Raw genomic sequence first — 21,972 nt, forward strand, 5'->3', positions numbered from 1 at the left:
CAGAGATAGCAATACCTGTGTAGACACGTGAAAGCTTTATTTCTGACTTTCTCGTTTTAATCTTCCAGTACACAAGGGTCTGGATCCCTGACCCTGATGAAGTGTGGCGCTCAGCTGAATTAACCAAGGACTACAAGGAGGGAGAGAAGAGCCTCCAGCTCAGACTGGAAGATGGAACGGTAAGTGCGGGCCGTGCGGGGGCGCATGGGGGTCTGCCGCCCGGGACAGGGTGGTATGCCGCGGGCTGGAGTTTCCCCCCGCGTCTTTTTGTTGCTGCTGTCGACCACGTATGTGAAAGCGGTAAAGCATAAGAAGAAATCCATGCCCACTGGTGTTGGCCACCGAGAGATCTCTCATGACCACAGCAAGGATCTTCTTGAAGGAAGGGAGGGTTCCCTTCGTGGGGCTGAGGCGTCAGTGGGAGGAGAGGCAGGAGGTGCTGGGAGAGACAGTGCATGGGAGAGTGGTTGGAGCCCTGGCTCTGGACCCAGCCTGTCTGGGGATTGGGACCCCCAGCCGTTGCTAGCTCTATGCCCTCGGGCAAGTTAGTGTCCTTCTGTACCAGTTATTCATCTGTTCCACTCGAGTGATGGTTTGTCTGGGGGTCTTTTGAGAAAAAAAAGAATTGCTATGTGACACGTGCTTAGAACAATGTCCAGCATGTGAGCCCTCCCTGTGCGTGGGCTGCTGTAGCGAGATGGCTTTATAACTGCCCTTCAAGTGGCTTCAGTCAAAGGGAAGACAAAGTAGTTAACCATGAACTCTTCCTCTGGTACCATTGGATTTTTTTTTTTCCCATGAGCTTTTATGACTAGCCTTCCCTGTGAAGTGTGCGTTTCACAAATATTTGAATGCTTGCACTGTGCGGGGTCTTGGTATACGTGGCCCCGCCATTGTGGGGGGCACAGAGGGACAGCAGAGTGCTGTGACCCATTGCATGAGGCACAGGCAGGTGGATAAGGAATAGGACAGAAAAGACAGGCTGAGGAGGGGAAGGCGCTGAGGGAGTTGCAGGGGTCGTGGAAGGGAGCTGGCCATTGAGGGCTCAGGGTGGCCGGCGGAATGCGTGTGCTGAGCGTCCCGGGCAGGAGCGGTGTGTGTGACAAAGCGCTGAGGCTGCACGGTGTTCATGTTGAAGGAAAGGAGTCCTGTGACCCGAGGCACCTTCTGAAGAAGGGGCCAGAGAGGCGGCCCGAGGACGCAGGCACACGTCATGTGGGCAGGCCTTACGGTGGGGGAGACTGCGAGAGAAACAGGTGTTGCCCAAACCTTGGGAGGGCAGTTGACACACGATGTTACATGAGTTTCAGGTGTACAGCACAGAGATTCGACAAGGTTAGGCCTTGTGCTGTGTGGGTATTGGGCTCTGTGAAATAAGTCCTCCTGAGAAAGATGAATGCCACGGGAAATGACTTTTTTTTCTTTCTCGATTCCATATTGAGAAACAGGTTTTGAGGGAAGTGGCAGGAGGAAAGCAAGCATTGGCCTTGGGGTGGGTTATGTTGGAGGGGCTACTGTGGGGCAGGGGTTGGGTGGAGGGAAGGCCGGGGAGCTCCTGGCCTCCCCCCGAGATTGCAGTAGCCCTCAAAGTTGGGACCGCACCATTTAGCCTTTGATCATTGACTGTCTTGCTGTTCTTCCTTCCTTCAAGCATCTTGATCTTGTCTTTCTTGTTAGCAATGACCTACTTGAGAAATGGACCTTGTCTTAGCCTTTGCTCACATAGTATCTACCGTGGTTGGTGATGGGTCGGCAGCAAGGTGGGACAGCTCTGCTTACTAACATCTGTCTACATCCCCTCAAGCCCATCACTTGGTAAAACTGGGACACTGAGCTACACGTTCACACCAAGGTGTGCACGCCTCACCTTCCCCTTCCCGGCAGGCGGACTTGGCTCTCCTCCTCTTGGTTTTGAGGCAAGAATCTAAATTCCCGACAGATGGAATCATGTTTACTGTGTGGAATAACTTCCCACCCCATGCCCCAAACAAAATGAAATTAGTTCACCCACTTGAGTGGCGTAACTTCTCTTCCAACATATCTCATTTTAGCTGATCTTTTAAGTGGGTGGGTATTTTTAAAGGGTTGTACAGAGGTAGTGAGGAATCACCTGCCACGTTGCTAAAACAGCAGATGCTTGCCTCCCCAACTGAGAATCTGCCCAGCGTGACTAATCCTGGCAGCTGCCCCGGAACCCCACCCCCACCCCACCCGCTATGTGGCCAGTCAGCGTGTGATCAGAAGGGAGGCCGGGGGTGCAGATTAGCAGCCCTGGAGAAATAATGGCCTCTGAACCTCCAGCTCTGTCTGGGTCACTTGCAGAGTGTGGTTTGGCCACTGCTGGACCAAGTGGTCACTAGGAGCCACGAGGCTGAGCAAGCGGTGGCCCAGAGGCAGGAGGGCAGAAGTTGGAAGACTGGCCTCGCGAGCTTGAAGAGCCTCTGCTCTATAGCTGAGAGTGTCCTCGTGTATCGGGCTGGCCAGAATCCAGCTGCAGTGCTCCCCACCCTCCCCACCACTGCAGTCCAAGAGTGCGGGTTTCCCTGTGGTGGCGAAGGACGAAGATACGTTTATTCTTTTCTGGAACAACAGTGATCCCCCCCACACCCCCCCCAACCCCCAGCTTCTACGTTATGCTCGCTTGTGTGCTCAGCTCAATGTGGTCTGGCTTCTTAGTGTTCCTCTGAGATGTTTCTTCTTCAGCGTCGCTTATCATTTTAGCTGTGGTCAAACACACAAAACGTCAAACTGACCACATTAGCCATTTTTAAATGCACAGTTCAGTGACATAAAGTACTTCCACTTTGTTGTACCGCCATCCTCGTCCAGAACTCTTGATCTTGCAAAACGGAAACTCTGTCTCCATTCAGTGCTAACTCCGCACCCCTCCCTGCAGGTACTGGTAACACTGTTTGGGTCTGAGTTTGACGGCTCTGGGTTCTACCATATTTGTCCTGTGTCTGGCTTGTTTCCCTGAGCATAGTGTAAGATACTTTCTATTTAAGCCAATGGGAAACTTCTTGGAAAAAGAGAGTGTCCTCTCTTTTTCCCCGCGGCTGTGATGGGTGCGGAGTAGCCAGGTGTGCCCACCCTTACCGCTGTGCTGCTTCTAAACGGGGTCAGGCATCTCTGTGCCAGCTGGCAAACTGTGGTGATGCGAAGTTCCCTCCTTATTTGCCTGTGAACCTGGCAGCCCTTGCTCTTGCCTCCACCTCCCTTGTAACTCCTGCCCTCTAGTGGCGGGGGAAACGCACCATTTCCATGGTTTTGCATTAAATTTTTTTTTTTTTTTTTTAATTTAAATTCTAGTGAGCATTGCAGTATTGGTTTCAGGAGTAGAGTTCAGTGATTCATCACTTACATACAACACCCGGGGCTCATCATGACAGGTGCCCTCCTTAATGCCCAGCGCCTGTGTAGCCATCCCCCTGCCTGCCTCCCTCCATCAAGCCTCAGTCTGTTTTCTATTAAGCCTCTTATGGTTTGCTTCCCTCTCTTTTCCTCCTCCTCCCGTAAGTTCATATGTTTTGTCCCCTAAATTCCACATATGGTGGGGTGCCTGGGGGCTCAGTTGGTTAAGCGGCCAACACTTGATCTCAGGTCGGGTTTTGATCTCAGGGTCAAGAGTTCAAGCCCCATACTGGGTGTGGAGCCTACTTAAAAAAAAAAAAAAATTCCACGTATGAGTGAAATCATATGGAATTTGTCTGTTTTTGTTGTGTTGTTGTTTTTTTAAAGATTTTATTTGAGAGCGAGCCCAAGGGGTGGAGGGGGGGAACAGGGAGAGGGAGAAACAGATACCCTGCTGAGCATGGACCACCCCCCCCCCCCGCCGCCCCCAACACAGGGCTGACCCCAGGATCCTTAGATTATGACCTGAGCCAAAGGCAGATGCTTAACCAACTGAGCCACCCAGGTGCCCTGAAGCTTATTGTTCTCTGAGTGACTTATTTTACTAAGCATAATACACTTAAGCTCCATCCATGTTGTTGTAAATAGTAAAATATTCTTTTCGATGGCAGAATAATATTCCATTGTATATTTATACTACATCTTCTCTATCCATTCGTCAGTTGGTGGACACGTGGGCCCTTTCCACAGTTTGGCTATTGTAGGTAATGCTACTGTAAACATCGGGGTGCCTGTGCCCTTTCGAATCTGTATTTTTGTATCTTTTGGGTAAATACCTAGTAGTGCAATTGCTGGGTGGTAGGGTAACTCTATTTTTAACTTTTTAGGAACCTCCACACTGTTTTCCAGAGCGGCTGCACTGGCTTACTTTCCCACCAACAGTGCAAGAGGCTTCCCCTTTTTCCGGATCCTCACCAACATCTGTCATTTCCTGACTTGTTAATTTTAGCTATTCTGACAGGTGTGAGGTGGGATCTCCTTGTGGTTTTGATTCACATTTCCCTGATGATGAGCGATGCTGAGTGTATTTTCATGTATCTGTTAGCCATCTGGATGTCTTCTTTGGAAAAGTGTCTAGGTCTTCTGCCCATTTCTTAACTGGATTATTTGCTTTTTGGGTGTTGAGTTTGATAAGCCCTTTATAGATTTTGGATGCTAACCCATCATCAGATATGTCCTTTGCAAATGTCTCCTCCCATTTCGTGGGCTGCCTTTTAGTTTTGTTGACTGTTTCCTTCACTGCGCAGAAGCTTTTTATCTTATGAGGTCCCAGTAGTTCACGTTTGCTTTTGTTTCCTTTGCCTCTGGCAATGTCTCTAGCAAGAGGTTGCTGTGGCCGAGGTCAAAGAGGTTGCTGTCTGTGTTTGTCTCTAGGATTTTGATGGTTTCCTGTCTCACATTTAGGTCTTTCCTCCATTTTTGAATGAACCTTTGTGTGTACTGTAAGAAAGTTTCATTCCAGTTTCATTCTTGTGCGTGTTGTCCAGTTTTCCCAACACCATTTTTTGAAGAGACTCTTTTTTCCCCATGGATGTTCTTTCCTGCTTTGTCAAAGATTAGTTGACCAGAGAGTTGTGGGTCCATTTCTGCGTTCTCTGTTCTGTTGCATTGATCTGTGTGTCTGATCTATGTGATGGTACCATACTTTACTGGTAACTCCAGCTTTGCTTTTCTTTTTCAGGATTGTTTTGACTATCTGGGGTCTTTTGTGGTTCCATACAAATTTTAGAATTGTTTGTTCTAGCTCTGTGAAAAATGCTGGTGGTATTTTTTTTTCCTCAATATACATTTGTCTTTTTATTTTTTTATTTATTTTTAAAATTTCTTTTCAACATAACAGTATTCATTGTTTTTGCACCACACCCAGTGCTCCATGCAATATGTTCCCTCCCCAGTACCCACTACCTGGTTCCCCCAACCTCCCACCCCCCCACCCCTTCAAGACCCTCAGATTGTTTTTCAGAGTCCATAGTCTCTCATGGTTCACCTCCCCTTCCAATTTCCCCCAACTCCTTTCTCCTCTCCATCTCCCCATGTCCTCCATGTTATTTGTTATGCTCCACAAATAAGTGAAACCGTATGATAATTGACTCTCTCTGCTTGACTTATTTCACTCAGCATAATCTCTTCCTGTCCCGTCCATGTTGCTACAAAAGTTGGGTATTCATCCTTTCTGATGGAGGTATAATACTCCATAGTGTATATGGACCACATCTTCCTTATCCATTCATGCTGGTGGTATTTTGATAGGGATTACATTAAATTTGTAGATTACTTTGGATAACATAGACATTTTAACAATGTATATTCTTCTGATCCATGAGCATCTAATGTTTTTTGATTTCCTTACGTCTTTTTCAGTTTCTTCCATAGTGTTCTATCATTTTCAGAGTACAGTTTTTTTTTTTTTTTTCTTAACCTCTTTCGTTAGGTTTATTCATAGGTATCTTATGGTGCTTGGTGCAGTTGCAAATGGAATTGATTCCTTGATTTCTTCTGCTTCAGTGTTAGTGTGTAGAAATGCAACAGATGTCTATATGTCGATTTTTATGTCCCGCAAGTTTGCTGAATTCATGTATTTGAGCAATTTTTTGGTGCTTTCTAGTTTTCTAAATAGAATATCATGTTGTCTGTGAAAGTTTGACATCTTTCTTGCTGATTTGGACGCCTTTTATTCCTCTTGTTGCCCGATTACTGAGGCTAGGACTGCCAGTACTATGTTAAATAGTAATGGTTAGAGTGGGTATCCCTGTCTTGTTCCTGACTGTCAGGGAAAAGCTTTGGTTTTCCTCTTAAGGATGACATTAGCTGTGGCCGTTTCACACATGGCCTTTATGATGTTGGGTATGTTCCGTCCATCCCTGAGTGTCTCCTGCCTGGAGTTCATATCCAGCGTCCCATAGCCACCTTCATGGAAGGGCCTCCCTATGTGCGGGGCCCTCCCTGAGTGTGTGTGAGAGGAAGACGGGCATACTGGAGCTTGAAGGAGGCGGATGTGCCCTACCTGTGTCTCCACGTACCGGAGCCCTTGAACATTGGTAGGGCCAAGGCAAGCAGGTGGGTGTGAGCTTGCCTCTGCGAGTAAAGACATGCTGCATCAACAGGCATGTGAAACCCACATTGCTGATTTTTGAAAACTAAAACATCTAATATATTAAAAACATGTTTGCAACTCTCTACTCTTCCATCTCCATCTGGCTGCCAGTGTAAATAACTGTTATCTTTAAGCATGTTGTGCCTGTACCTGTATGTAAAGAAATTGCAGAGGAACATGAATCATGGAGTATTGCAACATATCCCTCTTATCGTGTTGCCGTGATTGCAAACACTGTACTAATTTGTGAGGGCCTCTGGAGCCCCGAGCCTGTGGGGAAGCGGGACCTGGACACTGGGCCTGGTATTGGTATTTCCATGTGTGAATTTTCTTTGCAGTTGTGCCTCTGAAAGGCTGGATTAATGTGCTAATTTGCCTTTCCTTTATTTACTCTAAGCATCTTGACTGCCCGGCTCCTCCCCACGCCTAGAAGCAGTGTCTGTCTCTGGTGTTGGCAGTGTTAGAGTCCACAGGCCTGCCAGAACCTGGCGGCCATTGTCTTACCTGACATCGTGGGGCAAGAGGTGTGCAGGAGCATTTCCCTGGGGCCGAATGGCTTAGTCCCAGGAGTGTGTGCCGAGGGCTGCAGATCTCACTGCGTCAGCACTGAAGCCTGATGCCAAGGCACAGAGTGACCACGTGTTCTTTCATAAGCTTCTGTTTTGTGTTTAAAATGACGGAGCCCTCAGAGATGCGGGACCCAGGGAAGGGCCCTCTTACTCAGGTCTGAGGACGGTGCCAAACATCGCAAGCTCTTACAGCCAGGAGATGGCCAGTTTGGTTCTTTATGCCAAGAAGCAAATGTTGCAGAAGAACTGGACCACTGCGCTTGACCGTTGGTGCACTCGGACCTGTGCACCTAGAGAATGCCCACAGGGCTTGTCAGCGCAGTTCAGCGAAGTGTCAGCTGTGTGCAAGAGCTGAGAGTGGTCAATCCGCTTGTCCCAGTAGAACTTCTTAGTGCAAGTGATTTTCGTTTTACTGGTTATTTCTGTTCTTTTAACATTTGTTTGGTCACCTAATAATTTTTTGCCTCCAGTAGCTCAGTAATCCACAGTTGAGACTGTCTTTGTTCAGATGGCAAGGATAATGGAAGACCATATTTATTCTGTTTGTGTTGTACATATACAAAAACATTTAAGGTTATAGAACAAATGGCACATAAAGGTCTATTAGTCATATTGTTACCAATGCAATTAGTTATCTTAAGTAGGCTATAATTTTCCAATGGAAATATTTTTATTGTAAAATACGCGTAACCTAGAAATGACCGTCTTCGCTATTTCCCGAGGTGTGCCGCCAAGGGCATTAAGGGCACTCACACTGCTGTGCGATCACTGCCAGCATCCATCTCTGGAGGGATCTGTGTCCGGTTACTGTTGCCCCTTTCCTCTGCTGTATTCCTCTGCTGTATTTTCCATCAGTTAGGACATTTTGCCTGGCTGCTTCTGCTCAGAAATGGTCAAGGCAGTGATTTCTGCTCCCTATTCTCTCCCCACCCCACCAAGCACAGGGACATTGGGCAGTGTCTGGATACATTTTGGGTTGTCCTAACTAAGGAGGGTGGTCTGCTACTGGCGTCTGGCAGGTAGAGGACAGGGATGTTGCTAAGCACCCCAGAATGCCCAGGGCAGCCAGCAACACCCCCAATCCCCATCCTAAATGTGAACATTGTGGAGGTTGAGTAAACCCTGGATTAAGCCCATAGAGGAAATGGTCTGGATTTTTCTTTGCTCAGACCCACCTAGTCAAAAGCCAAACTAGGATCCCACGATTCCAATAGAATGTCGAAGCTGTGTTTCTGGCTAATTTGGAATCAAAAGATTAACTTGGACTCTGTATTTTTATGCTGCTGTCATTTTGTTTAAAATAACTTTTATGTTTTCCTTTATGGCCATTTTCTTCCCTTAATTACTTGTATCACCATTTATTCATGATTCATTAAAGGCAATTGCACTGTGATATGGCAGGGTCTGGTTATACAGCAGTGAAAACAGCACGTCTGTATCCTTGTGGGGGCTTTTGGTTTAACTTGTCATGAATCTAATACATATGTAAGCATAGGATTTAGAAAATGAAAAGGTCAAGGCCAGGAATCTTTAGAAATCTATTAGCAACTTGTTGAGATACTGGCCTCTACCTCCAGTGTACCTTTTATATTCCTCCTAAATGCACACTCTTTCTGAAACCCCCTTGGGCAGCTACTTCTGAGTTTCTTGCTGACATCTCAAACCAGGAACACGCACCGTGGTAGACACCATACCCAAAAGCTCCACCATGGTTCTGAGCCCATTTCGACTTCTCTAGTTGGGTACCAGAGTACGCTATGTGTAGCCCTTCAGGGTCAACACCCACCCCCTGCCAGCTCTTACCCGTATTAGTACTAGCTTCCTTTTCTCTGGATCTCTTAGTTCTGTGGGTAGAGTAGGAGAAAGAAATTGGCTTTATCTACCATATATGCTTCTCTTAGCCCCCAATCTTTGTGTTGGGAGTTGTCACACAAGGGTATTTCCAGGATTATGTTCTCTTTATTTAGTTCTGTATAACACAGGTATGAGTTGATATGAGAGAGGTCATGAAAAAAATCCAGCATTCCATTCAGCTAATAATTTTGGAGCACCTACTAAGTATTCTAAAACCATAGACCCATAGAGTATAGAACAATCGAGACCAATGTTCTCCAGAAGAACATTCTGGTACGGTGGACTGTGGTCTGTCTATTTTGGCCAGTGTGGTAGTCACTGGCCACAGGTATCCACTGGGCCTTTGAAATGGGACTCGTGTGGGCTGAGAAATTGAAGTTTTGATTGTGTTTAATTTCAGTAGCCACACATGTTGGCCTATTGGAAAGTGCAAGTATGGACCAATCCCCTAACCACTTCCTCTATATTCTCAAGTTTTGACTAGTCCGAATATGCTAAGTGAGGACCAGTTGGAGATGGCCATCAGTTCCTCATCTCAGGGTGGGGTGGGGTAGTGTCAAGGGTCATTATGGGTGGGTGACTGAGAGTTAAATCTTGTCATGAGTGTTAACGTTTGGTTGCCTCTTCACCTCTGATGGCCCCACTTACTACATTGTGAAGTCTTTTGTGCCAGGAAGTTTTCATGGTCCCTGATCACATCTTGAGTGCTTAGATTTCAAATAAAACCATGTTAGCCGTGAACGTTCGATACTAACAGCAGTGTTAGAATCAAAATCCTATTAAAGAAAACCCCCTAAGTCTCTCTTTCCTTGCTTCCCCCTGGACGTACTCACAGCCCAGGCGCTGCTCCGTCAGATGCTGAACTCGCACCTCCTCCAGCCTTGCTGTGGCTCTGGGCATGTTGACTTTCCAATCCTCCCGTAACCGGCACCGCTGGCTTGTTTGTGGACCTTATTTTCACAAAACTGCATATGCATTTCCCTCTGTGCACTTGGGGGAGAGTTTTTGAGGGAGTGTTCCATCTGAGGAAAAATGAAAAGCCAGCATTTCTGTCTCAGGGTTTAAAGACTCGGAGCTCAGGTCCCTCCTTTCTGATCTGAACAACGGGGTTGACCTAGGGGAGCCCTGCGGTTCTGCACTTGGCTGTGTCCTGGGCTGTGTACCGGGCCTGGAAGGGGGGGCGCAGAGCCACACAGGACATGCAGAGCAGACCTGTCGCTCCAGGGGCGGGGACATCTCTGCAGGGAGGTCTGCAGACAGACTCAGGGAGAGGGAAGGTGTGGTTAGGGTCCCAGCTAGAAGTGAAGGGTGGCGGGGGAAGCCATCACCTCTAGAACTTAAAATCTCAATGTACTCCATTTTCCCTTGTTGCCCATCTTCTAGAAATTCTGTATCCTGCTAGGGAGTGATAGCTAGTTTATTGCTCTCCTCTATGGAGCAAATTTGATAAAAGACCTTTTCACAAAAAGAAGAGCCTTGACACACACAGGTACACCAACACACACATACCCCCACCCAATAGGAACGTATACAAAGAAAACCTCACTAACATGGCTAACTGTTGCTAATTTGTGGGGATGTTGCTGTATTTCATTCTCTTCATAAATTCAGCAGGATGCTGTGGGTAGCTGCTTACCTGTAAACACAGGTGTATGTCAGGTTTAACTTTTACTATTTATAGATTGTTGAGATCTTTGCCCGTTTGCAAGATTGTCTCCTGAGGCCAAGAAAGAGTCTATTCATGACAGGGTCTGATGGGCTATTGCCAGCTGCCCTCTGAACGGTCAGTCCATCTGGACCTGGGCACAGTACACCTGTGTGGCCACATCCTTATTACTGAAGGTCTTACCAGTTTCTGTACCTTTGCTTCTGTGGTGGATAATGGTGCTGCTAATCTATTATTTGCATTTCTTTGATTAATGGCCATTGAATAGTTTTTCATGTGGTCTGTAGTTTTTTTATGGCTTGTATCCCATACATAATTTTCAGTTGGGGTATTTTTTTTTTTTAAGATTTTATTTGTCAGAGCTAGAAGGAGAGCACAAGCAGGGGGAGAGAGAAGCAGGCTCCCTGCTGAGTAGGGAGTCCTGGATCATGACCTGAGCCAAAGGCAGACACTTAATGGACTCAGCCACCCAGCCATCCCAGGGTATTAGTTTTCTTTTTGACTTCTTAAAACTTTGGTTACTAAGATTAATTTTGTTATGTAATGCAAGATCCTTTGCTCCCTCTCTCATTTTACTCTGCATGTGGTGTGTTTTATGATGGCTTAAAAATTCTACTGAGAGTCAAAATACAAAAATTTGCAGCATACTTATGACTCTTTTATCATTCTTTAAAAGTACTTCCTTCTGAAGCTTTTAAAACTTCTGGACTACATTTTCTTTCCCATTTTGGTCTTATTCTTTTGTTTTACCTAAAACTTACTACGTATGAGGGAATGAGACTAGAACACAGGCTCAATTCTTTTTCTCTAAACAGCTTCAAGTTTACCTGCGGCAGTTAGAAGGAAAATTCCTTTTAATGACTTCAGTGTTATGAACAAATTTTCCGTCTGTGCCTGCATTTATTTCTGGATCTGCTATTAGATTTCATCTGTCTGCCGATTTTAGCACCATTCCTGTACGTGCTGGCTATAATATACCTTAAAATCTGGTTGTGCAAGACTAAAAGTGGGGCAAGAAAGAACATTGATATTTATGTTCTTTGGAAAAAAAAAAAAAACTTATTCCAGTAAATTGAGGCTATGCCCATAGAATTTCCTGAAAGGCTTATATAAGAGTGGTTCTTAAAATATCTATAAACCACCTGTTGCAGAGCTACTTGTAGATTTCTTTTTTTTTATTTTAGATTCCTGGGTCCCACCCCAGACTCTGCCTACACATAAGTAGTGTTTGAGAAACTGTTTTTTACAAGCTTTCAGATTTTAAAGAACACCATGAAAAAAACCTAGATAAAACATGGTAACCCAAGCCAGGAGTCTACTGTTTACACACTAAAGAACATCATCTTTTTATTACATAGGATATTTATATACATGAGTCAGTTATAAGTCTGTCCTGTCAATAAACTTCTTTGGAGTACTCCCATCTAAGTGTCACGCTAGGGGTACAAGGATGGCACCTTGCATTTGAGACTCCCTGGTGACACACGTCAAAGTAAAATGATTTTCCTGGAGTAGCTTGGAGTCAGCCTGTCGTGGAACAGATGCACAACTCGAGGGCATTCATGTAGTGCAGTTAGTTGTAAGGCAATCTCAATAAAAAGTGGATGGGTCAGTTGATGGGGGGAGGAAAGCAAGAGCCTTAAATGCGAGCAAAGAAGGTCGGCTGCATGGGAGAAGGAGCAGTACTCCTATTGCAACCAGAATGAAAGACCCACTAAGGAAGAGCTTGACAAGCCAGTAGAATATGTCATTAAATCTCATTGTCTTTCCGAATCTCTACCGTCGTTCATTTTTTATCTTGATATATTGGGATTATGTCACCAGCAAGTTTTCGACATCTCTTATGGCAAGATGAACATTCTGTTCAGTTGGCCCTTCTTAGAATGGGTTATTGGTCTCCATCACTCAGGATCACGGGAGCGCAGTGACCCTAGCTGACAGGACAGCGAATGCAGGCTACATGCTTCCTAACCCTGCCTTTTTGTGTCTATTATGTGCATTTCTTTAGATTCGGGAATACCCCATTGATGTCCAAAGCAACCAGCTGCCTTTTCTGCGGAATCCGGATATCCTGGTGGGAGAAAATGACCTCACCGCCCTTAGCTACCTACATGAGCCTGCAGTTTTGCATAATTTAAAGGTCCGTTTCCTGGAGTCGAACCATATCTACACTTACTGTGGTAAGTGGTGTGCGTCTGTTGTCTGCATGGGTTTGAAAGGACTTACGATCTTCAGACTATACGTGTTCAGCTCTAATAGTTAGGAATCCTACTAGCATTCTCATAAGTACCTCTCATCCAAGACCCTTGAAGGGTTTGCAATCAGAGAATGTGGCTTAATTAGGCCGCCTTGCATCTCTGTGGGACGATTGGTGTTAATCACAGCTCAACCAGGGAAGAAATGGACCACACAGTGTGGCTTGACTGACTTTGGCGTAGTCTGGGGGTCTGTGGGAGAGCAGTAGAGGCATCCCAGGGTCCTAGCTCGGGTGTCTGTGTCCTCACCGGGCACACCCCCGGAAACAGATGCCCGGCAGGCTTCTGTTGTAGCCTAAGATTGTGCTGTCTTTGACCCTCTCCCTTGCCGTGTACAAACATGGTGCATGATGAATATTTGTCGAATTCATGAGCAAAAAACAAGACAAATGCTTTAAAACAAAAGTCCTGAAATTCTCATTTTTGTTTTTCTTGAAACTTCTCAATTTCCTGCATTCCATTTTTTTTTTCTTTTTTGGGGAGTATGAAGTGGTATGGTGAAAACCAGAGTCCTGTCCATGATTGTCTGAGGAGCAAACCTTTTCGGGGTCTGGCTGAGCAATCAGGCTCAGGTGGCTGCTTTGGGTGTGAGGGGGTCGTCCCTGCTGTTCTTCGAGCCCTGGTCTTCTCTCTTGATCATAAGGGAGGCCTCAGGGCCAGAGTTCTTTGCACTGTGATATTATTCCACTTCGGTTTGGAATTGGTTGGTTGGCTCCTAAGTTCCCGTGAGCTTTTCTGCTAGACTTCCATGCTTGAGAAGTAGTTTCGCAAAAACACCTTCAACCTGATTGCTGGTGAAAAGCCTATTTGAAAAAGACCATCAGTTATCAGAGACTTCAACAAGTTGGGCTTTTTAAAAACAAAAAACAAAAAAAACCCCAAACAACAACAACAACAACAAAACCATCAGCTTCACTTTTTAAAGTCCTCCCTTCTAAAATAGGTCCTAGTATTTGTATGTAATTCTCCAAATGTCCCTTGGCCCCTCTGGTGTCGGCTGTTCAGAGTGACCAACATGGCACAGGATACAGAGTCTTCAAGAAGTACTCCTTTCTGCTCTGAAAGTGGCTGAGACATTTCAGGAAAACATGTGACCTTGGGGTATAATACCGAAATACCATAATGCTACATGAATTAGGCTTTTATACAGCCCTCTAACAAACAGGACAACATTTTAAGGCTGTTTTTGAGAGACTCCTCTAAGTCATTAGCTTTAGGAGATATAGATCAGTTCTAGGTGTTACTTTTCGGTCCAGGTTGTCTTTTTGGACAAACTTCCACTGGAAGACTTGGTGGGTGTCTTCCTCTCGCTTAGCCTGAAATGTAGTACACCAGATGATTCCAAGTATTCTGGTATGTTTTTTCCCTTTTAAAATAGACTTTTTAAAGCAACTGTGTTTAGGTTCACAGTGAAAATGAGTACGAGAGAGAGATTTCCCATATAATACCCCCTTCCCCGACACACGCTCAGCCTCACCTCCTGTTAACGTTCTGTTCAAGAGCGATACGTTTGTTACAACAGATGAGTCCACACTGACACATCGTTGTCACCCAAAGTCTATCGTTTCCATTGGGTTCACTCGTGGTGGTTGGACATTCTGTGGGTTTGAACAAATGCATGACGACATGTATCCACCATGATGGTACCCTGACAGTAGTTTGACTGCCCTCTGATCCCCTGGGCTCCACCTGTGCATCCCTCCCTTCCCTCAATCCCTGGCGACCACTGACCTTTCCTGCTGCCGCCATCATCTTGTCTTCTGTGGACTAGCATAGGGTTGGAATTACGCGACCTTTCCAGATTGGCTTCTTCCACTTAGTAACAAGTGTTTCAGTTTCCTCCATGTCTTCTCATACCTTGATAAGCCCCCTTTTATAACACTAACAGTCCATTATCCGCGTGTGTCACAGTTTGAGTCACTTGTGGAAGGCACTCGTAGTTGCTTCTAAGTTTTGGCCGTTGTCAAAGCCACCGTGAACATCCACGTGCAGGTGTTAGTGTCATAGAATGTTTTCGCCGTCTTTGGATAAATACCAAGGAGTGTGAAAGCTGAATTCTGCAGTAACAGCATGTTTTGCAAGAAACCGTCGAAGTGGCTGTACCATTTTGCGCTCCCGCAGTGACGAAGTAGAACTTTCATTCCTCCACATCCTCACCAGCATTCGGTGTTGTCTGTGTTGTGGGTTTTGGCCATTTGAATGTGTGTTTAGTGGTATCTCCTTAGAGCTGTAATCTGTACTTCCCTGGTGGTAATGTGATGTGCTTATTTGCCATCTCTGGGTCTTGGTGAGGTCTCTGTTTAGATCTTTTGCTCATTTTTCTATCAGATGCATCATTTTCTGATCCTTGAGTTTTAAGAGTTCTTCTTATTGTTTTTGATATTACTCCTTTATCAGGTAGTTTTTTTTTTTTTTTGCAGATGTTTTCCCCATTCTCTTCTCATTTTCTTGACTTGTGTACCTTTTCAAACACCAGAGGGGAACACCATGTAGGAGATCTCCCGTCTTGGCAATGACCTTTCCATTCTTGTACTTTCCCACATGACTGGAAAAGCTCCCATTTTTTTGTTACCTCTGTCAGTGGTTCTCTTGAGATCCAGATTGTGCTCTTATTGGAAAGAAAAAGGCACGGATTTCTTGAAGATGGGATTTCATTTTTCTTTGTATGTTCTCCAACATTACCTTGCCTTTCCATGAAAGATCGGGGCTGTTCGATGGTTTACTGCCTCTTCATGCAACATGTATTTGAGTCCATCATTGTGACATACTTTCAGGAGATACAAAGCTTTTTTTAAAAAAGTGAAAAATAATTCATGATATAAAATGATGTGAGCTAATAAAAATCTAATACTCTGTGCTTACTATGCAAGATGCTGGTCCAAGAGTTCTTTATTAATCATTACCTGCAAGACAAGCAGGTGAAGGTAATTAGGATTCCCAGTTTTATAGTCCAGGAAACTGAGGCACCTAGAGGTGAAGTAATTCACCAGCGTCCCCCAGTTAATACTGGTTGCGACAAGATTTGCTTGTGCGGCACTTCGCGTGCATTTTAGGAGGGCTGTTTGCTGAGCGTCTGTGTACGTGCACGCACACGTGCTTATTCAACACTCTAGGGTATTTGGGGGCCCGGCTTTCTTTTCTCCAGCGGAGCCTAGCACAGTGCCTGGTGGAGACTCAGACACATCTTGATTTAGTTGAGTGATTTGTTGTGATTCACTCTCCTCCTCCATGTTTCTTTTTGATGTATATAAACAAGGCCTTTAAAAGGCTTGTGCCGGCTGGCCGTCTTGCTGTCGGCATCTGACTGCATTCTCTGTTTGCAGGGATAGTGCTGGTTGCCATTAATCCTTACGAGCAGCTGCCAATCTATGGTCAAGATGTCATCTATGCCTACAGCGGCCAAAACATGGGGGACATGGACCCACACATCTTTGCTGTGGCAGAAGAAGCCTACAAGCAGATGGCCAGGTAAGAAAGACTTCAGCCCGGTGGTCCTCTCGGGTAATCTGAGAGCAGAAAGGGAAGTGTCTGCCTGCCTTGGCTGCTTTTGCCCAGTGGTCGAGTGGTGATTCTGGGGTTGCGTGAAAGTACTGGGGACAGCTCCAACTCAGGTTCTAGTTCTCTCTGCCTTTCCCCTCGTCGTCATTGTCATCCTGTGAACCTGAACCTCTCCTTGAAGAACAGGGGCTCCTAAGACTTCATTCAATTTTTCTGAGCAATGACAAAAACATATGCCTTGGGATTTCCTCTGTCCTTGCCTGCCTTTTAGATTTCTTGCCTCCCCTCCTGGGGTAACAGATTCATTTTCTAGCCTCACCATGCTAGCTCACCATGCGTTTCACAGATCCCACTCAAGTCTTGCTCCCTTTGAAGGAACCAGGACTCCGAGAACTTCCTGAGCTACCAAGCATTTGAAATGGGAATTTCAAAACAGGGGTTGTGTATAGTGGGTCTAGAGTTCTCTTTAGAGACTTAAGTCAATCTCCTCTGTTTTGCCCTTTTTTTTTTTTTTTTTTTTTTTTTTAGCTCTGAAAGATGGGTACAGGTCTGTTTCATTGGAAAGTGGGCTAGTTGATTCTATTAGGGTTCTGCTGGGAAACAAACCAGTAGCAGGGGAAGAGAGGGAGAATGTGTTTGGGGAGGGGTCTGTGGGTTATTTTAAGGAATGGTCTCCTGTGGTTGTGCAGTCTGCAGGGCAGGCTGGCAGGCTGGAGACCTACGGAGGAGTGAATATTGTATTTCAAGTCTGAAGCCAGTCTGCTGTCATAATTCTCTCTTTGGGGAAGGTAAGCTTTTTTTTTTCTTCTTAGGGTCTTCATCTGATTGGTTGAGGCCCACCCACATTATGAAGGGTCATGGGTTAAAAAAAAAAAAAAGGACAGCCTACCAACTGAAATGCTAATCTCTTCACCAGCACTATCTTGACTACTGCTTGACCAAATACCGGGGTCCTATGGCCGAGCTAAGCTGACATGTAAAACTAATCATCACACCAATGGTCTTGAACTATTCAGGCATAAAGTGGGGATAGATAGATTCACCGACTTTTTGGTAGAAATGCGTATTACTATTCATGCTAACATGCTGGATCTTTCCAAGCAAATCTTTCTTGCCATCTCTGGAGAACTCCTTATGGAGCTAGCAAACTTAGGGAAGTCCTTTGTGGGGAGGAGGGCTGCTTTGGCTAATTTAGTGAGAGAAATCCCATTTCAGATGATGTGTGTTTCAGTGGATTTCAGGGTATAATTTTCAGCCCAGTGAAAGTTTCTATGACAGAAGGCTGTTCTGTAGACTTCTCTACTGATTCGGTATTTCCTTGCTGGTTGTAGAAAGCAGTGTAGAAAAATTTCTGCTTCCTTATGGATATTTACTGACCATGTTCAACGTGAGCGCTGATGGGAGAGATGAGCAATTCAACAAATAGAATGATCCATAACCATTTTATTTCTCTAAAGTGTGGTGGGCACCTGGGGGGGCTAAAATGGTCTCTACCTTTGACAACTCTAATGCCATAAAGAAGACCACGTACTGTATTAATCTACTTCAGGGCTTGACTAGAAATCACTTAGCTTGATAACTTATTGACGCAAGCCTCCTGACAGAAAGCATGGTTCATGGTCGGGGCATGTGGAGAGAAGAATGGGTTTTAATGTGCTTCTGTGTTTTAGTACGCAGCCCCACTCAGGTGTTACTATGGGAGGTCAAGAGTACGGCAAAGTGGAGAAAGACCTGGGATTGGGACAGGCTCCCATGCTTTGGGAGAATCACTTGCATTGAGTCTTCAACTATCTTCCTTTCTTTGGAGGATGTCTTCTTTATGGTTATAAAATAGAAGGTGAGGGGTGCCCAGGTGGCTCAGTTGTTGGAGTGTTTGGCTCGTGGTTTTGGCTCAGATCATGATCTCATGGGCTGTGAGATCGAGCTCCACATTGGGCTCTTTGCTCAGTGGGGAGTCTGCTGGAGATTGTCTCTCTCTACCCCTCTCCTTACTCAAAAGCACGCATGCACACAACACACACACACACTCTCTCTCTCTCTCTCTCTCTCTCTCTGTGTCTCTAAAATCTTAAAACACACACACACACACACACACACACACACACACAGGTGAGTGTGGCTTGGTTCTGATGACTTTCTACTATACTAAAAGTTCTAGCAGTTCTTTGACTCGTCTCTTGATGGATGTCATTTATCATTGTTTTCCGTCCCATTCTTCTCTTACCCAGTTGCACTTAGATGTATCAGAAGTTGCTGGGGTTCTTTAACTGAAGACTTCTTGGGGTGCCCTGATAGCTCTGAGAGTCTCCTAGCCTCCAGAGCTCTCCACACCATAGATCCTCTTGCTTAAATGCCCCCGATCTTCCCTTCCATGCCTGGATCTGGATGCATGGTTATTCGATACTTGGGTTATTTCATTTGCTTCCATGTTCACATCCACTAGAGGGAAGGGGATGCAGTTGTACAGGGTGGTGATGATACAGTCTTGCCCTAGGTTTATGAATTTCACAATTAAGGGGTTTGGGTGTTAAAGTTGGACCAGGAATTGCTTCCTTCAGGGTTTTGTTTTAATGTTTATACTCATTTTACTCACTGAGTCCTAGGTTGTAGCCAAATAATTTTGCTGACATTCTTATGCAATTTTTGCTCATGAATGCGCATTAGAAGCGTAAGTCCAGCATGTGTGGCCATGGGAGAGAGCTATTTTTGAATGTTCTGGTGTCAGCAGCTTAGGGTTTCTTACTGATTCGAGAGACACATTGGAAGCCCCAACAGAATCTTTGTTCTGCAGAAAAGTTTTTGCTGTATTTCCAGTATGGACCTTCTCTGTCAATTCCAGATGCTAGACCACATTCATTAAACAATACTTCCTGACTGGGTTGAGTTCCTCCTTGATTCATTGGTAGCTGTTGAAATAATGATGTGATTCAAGTAACCACAGCCTAGCACAGTGCGCTTTGCATCAGATCCCCGGAAGAGCTGGGTGAAATAATCAGTGTAAGAAACCAAAGTTAATGACTTGCGGTATTGGGAGACTGTGACTCCATTGGCCTTGGATTCAGTAGTTCTATCTCTTGATTCACTGGGGATTTGATTTTCTTTCCTTTTTTTTTCTTTCAAGTTTTTATTTAAATTCTAGTTAGTTATCATAGAGTATAGTATTGGCTTCAGGAATAGAATTTAGTGAGTCATCCCTTATATATAACACCCAGTGCTCATCATGACAAGTGCCCTCCTCAGTGCCCACCACCCGTTTAGCCCATCTCCCACCCACCTCCTGCCATCACTCCCAGTTTGTTCTCTATTAAGAGTCTCTTATGGTTTGTTTCCTTTTTTTGTTGTTGTTCCCCTTCCCATGTGTTCATCTGTTTCATTTTGTTAAATTCCACTCGGGTGAAGTCACATTGTATTTGTTTTTCTCTCACTCATTTTGCTGAGTATAATATACTGTAGCTTCATCCTTGTCCTTGCAAATAGCAAGAGTTTGTTCCTTTTTTTTTTTTTGAGTTCTTTTTGATTGCTGAGTAATGTTCCTGTGTGTGTGTGTGTATTTGTATTTATACCACATCTTCTTTATCCATTCACTAGTTGATGGACACTTAGGCTCTTTCCATAGTTTGGTATTGTTGATAACCCTGCTGTAAACATTGGAGTGCCGGTGCCACTTCAGATTTGTATTTTTGTATCCTTTGAGTAAATACTTAGTGGTGCAATTGCTAGATCATAAGGTAGTTCTATTTTTAGCTTTCTGAGGAGCCTCCATCCACACTGTTTTCCGGAGTAGCTGCACCAGTTTGCATTCCCACCAACAGGGCAAGAGGCTTCCCCTTTCTCCGCATCCTCACCAACGTCTGTTGTTTCCTGCGTTGTTGATTTTAGCCATTCTGACAGGTGCGAGGTGGTATCTCATTGAAGTTTTGATCTGTATTTCCCTGATGCCATGTAATGTTAAGCATCTTTAGTGTGTCTGTTGACCATCTGGATGTCTTCTTTGGAAAAGTGTCTGTTCATGTCTTCTGCCCATTTCTTAGCTGGCTTATTTGCTTCTTGAATGTTGTGTTTGATAAGCTCTTTTTAGATTTTGGATACTAACCCTTTATCAGATATGTCCTTTGCAAATGTCTCCTCCCATTCCGTGGGCTGCCTTTTATTTTTGTTGACTGTTTCCTTGTCTGTGCAGAAGCTTTTTATCTTGATGGAGTCCCAATAGTTCATGTTTGCTTTTGTCTCCCTTGCTTCTGATGATGTGTCTAGTAAGAAATTGCTATGGCCGAGGTCAAAGAGGTTGCTGCCTGAGTTCTCCTCCAGGATTTTGATGATTTCCTATCTCACATTTAGGACTTTTGTCTGTTCTGAGTTTATTTTTGTGTGTGGTGTAAGAAAGTAATCCAGTTTTTTTCTTTATGTTGCTGTCCAATTTTTCTAACACCATTTGTTGAAGAAACTTTTCTTTCATTGGCTGTTCTTTCCTGTTTTGTCTACACTCAGTTGATCCTATGGATTTTCTTTCTTGATGTGGCTCGCATCAGAGGCTTTCCAGCTCCTGGTCCTCTGAGGGGGGTCGGGGAATCCTGTCAAAGCTCAGAGGGATAGATAGAGACCATCATCCCCATCCTGAGAGCCCCCATCCTGAGAGCTGCTGCAGAGTCCTGCCATGCTGAAGGGAAGAAGGAAGAAACACAAGGACAGCCAGCAACTAGTCGCTGCCCCTACCCCCATTGAATTCAGCAAAGCTAGACTTGAGAGTAAATGGCGATTCACAGTAAAGAAAAGGTTAGTGGTGCCTGGGAGGCTCAGTTGGACTGTTGTTTTTTTTAAAAGATTTTATTTATTTATTTGACAGAATGATCACAAGAAGGCAGAGATGCAGGCAGAGAGAGAGGGGGAAACAGGCTCCCTGCTGAGCAGAGAGCCTGATGTGGGGCTCGATCCCAGGACCCTGAGATCATGACCTGAGCCAAAGGCAGAGGCTTTAACCCACTGAGCCACCCAGGTGTTCTGAGCATCTGATTCTTGGTTTTGGCTCAGGTCATGTCAGGATCATGAGCTTGAGCCTTGCATTGGGCTCAACTTTTAGCATGGGAACGTGCTTTGGGATTCCTTCTCTTCCTCTCCCTCTACCCCCTGCCCACTCCCCTGTCCCCCACCCCCACCTCATACATGCACACTCTCTCTCAAAATCTCTCTCAAATAAAAAATAAAGGTTGCAATAGTATGAAACCTCACATTCATTAGTTCTAGCCTCTGCAGGAGAACCTGTAGTTCCCTCTAAGAGAGGGCACTCACCTCCACTACTTGCTGCTTCTGCTCCTTCCTCCCAGTCCAAGACCCAGAGTGCCCACTCTTCCAGCCTACCCACCTCCGCCTCAGCTCCTGCGTTCAGTTGTACCTGCAGGCATTTGTGTGCTAGCAGCCATTTGACAGACGGCTTGCTGAATGAGCACTGAAAAATGGAAGAACGTTCCCGGACTCTGAAGGAGCGCACAGTCTGGTTGGGGAGAGAAGCCCTTGTCAGCCAAAACACCTGCCACTGCAGGAAGTGTACACAAAAGCCATGCATGGCATCACTGGGATCGAGCTTGGAGTCCTGGTGGTCACAGATGGTCCAAGAAACCTGTGGGATTT

General features: G+C 45.3%; 1 protein-coding gene across 4 annotated transcripts in view; it reads left to right on the plus strand.

The window, feature by feature from the left end:
* MYO5B (myosin VB) overlaps positions 1-21,972 on the plus strand; it is a 342,886-nt gene that overhangs the window by 144,616 nt on the left and 176,298 nt on the right. For all 4 annotated transcript variants that reach the window (XM_032882535.1, XM_032882534.1, XM_032882532.1 and 1 more), the window contains exons 2-4: positions 69-179; positions 12,603-12,774; positions 16,173-16,317. In XM_032882535.1, the coding sequence (XP_032738426.1) occupies positions 69-179; positions 12,603-12,774; positions 16,173-16,317 (428 nt within the window). The remainder of the gene's footprint in view (positions 1-68; positions 180-12,602; positions 12,775-16,172; positions 16,318-21,972) is intronic.

The sequence above is a fragment of the Lontra canadensis genome, unplaced genomic scaffold, assembly GCF_010015895.1.
Source record: "Lontra canadensis isolate GAN:19392208 unplaced genomic scaffold, GSC_riverotter_1.0 scaffold82, whole genome shotgun sequence".
NCBI classification, from domain to species: domain Eukaryota; kingdom Metazoa; phylum Chordata; class Mammalia; order Carnivora; family Mustelidae; genus Lontra; species Lontra canadensis.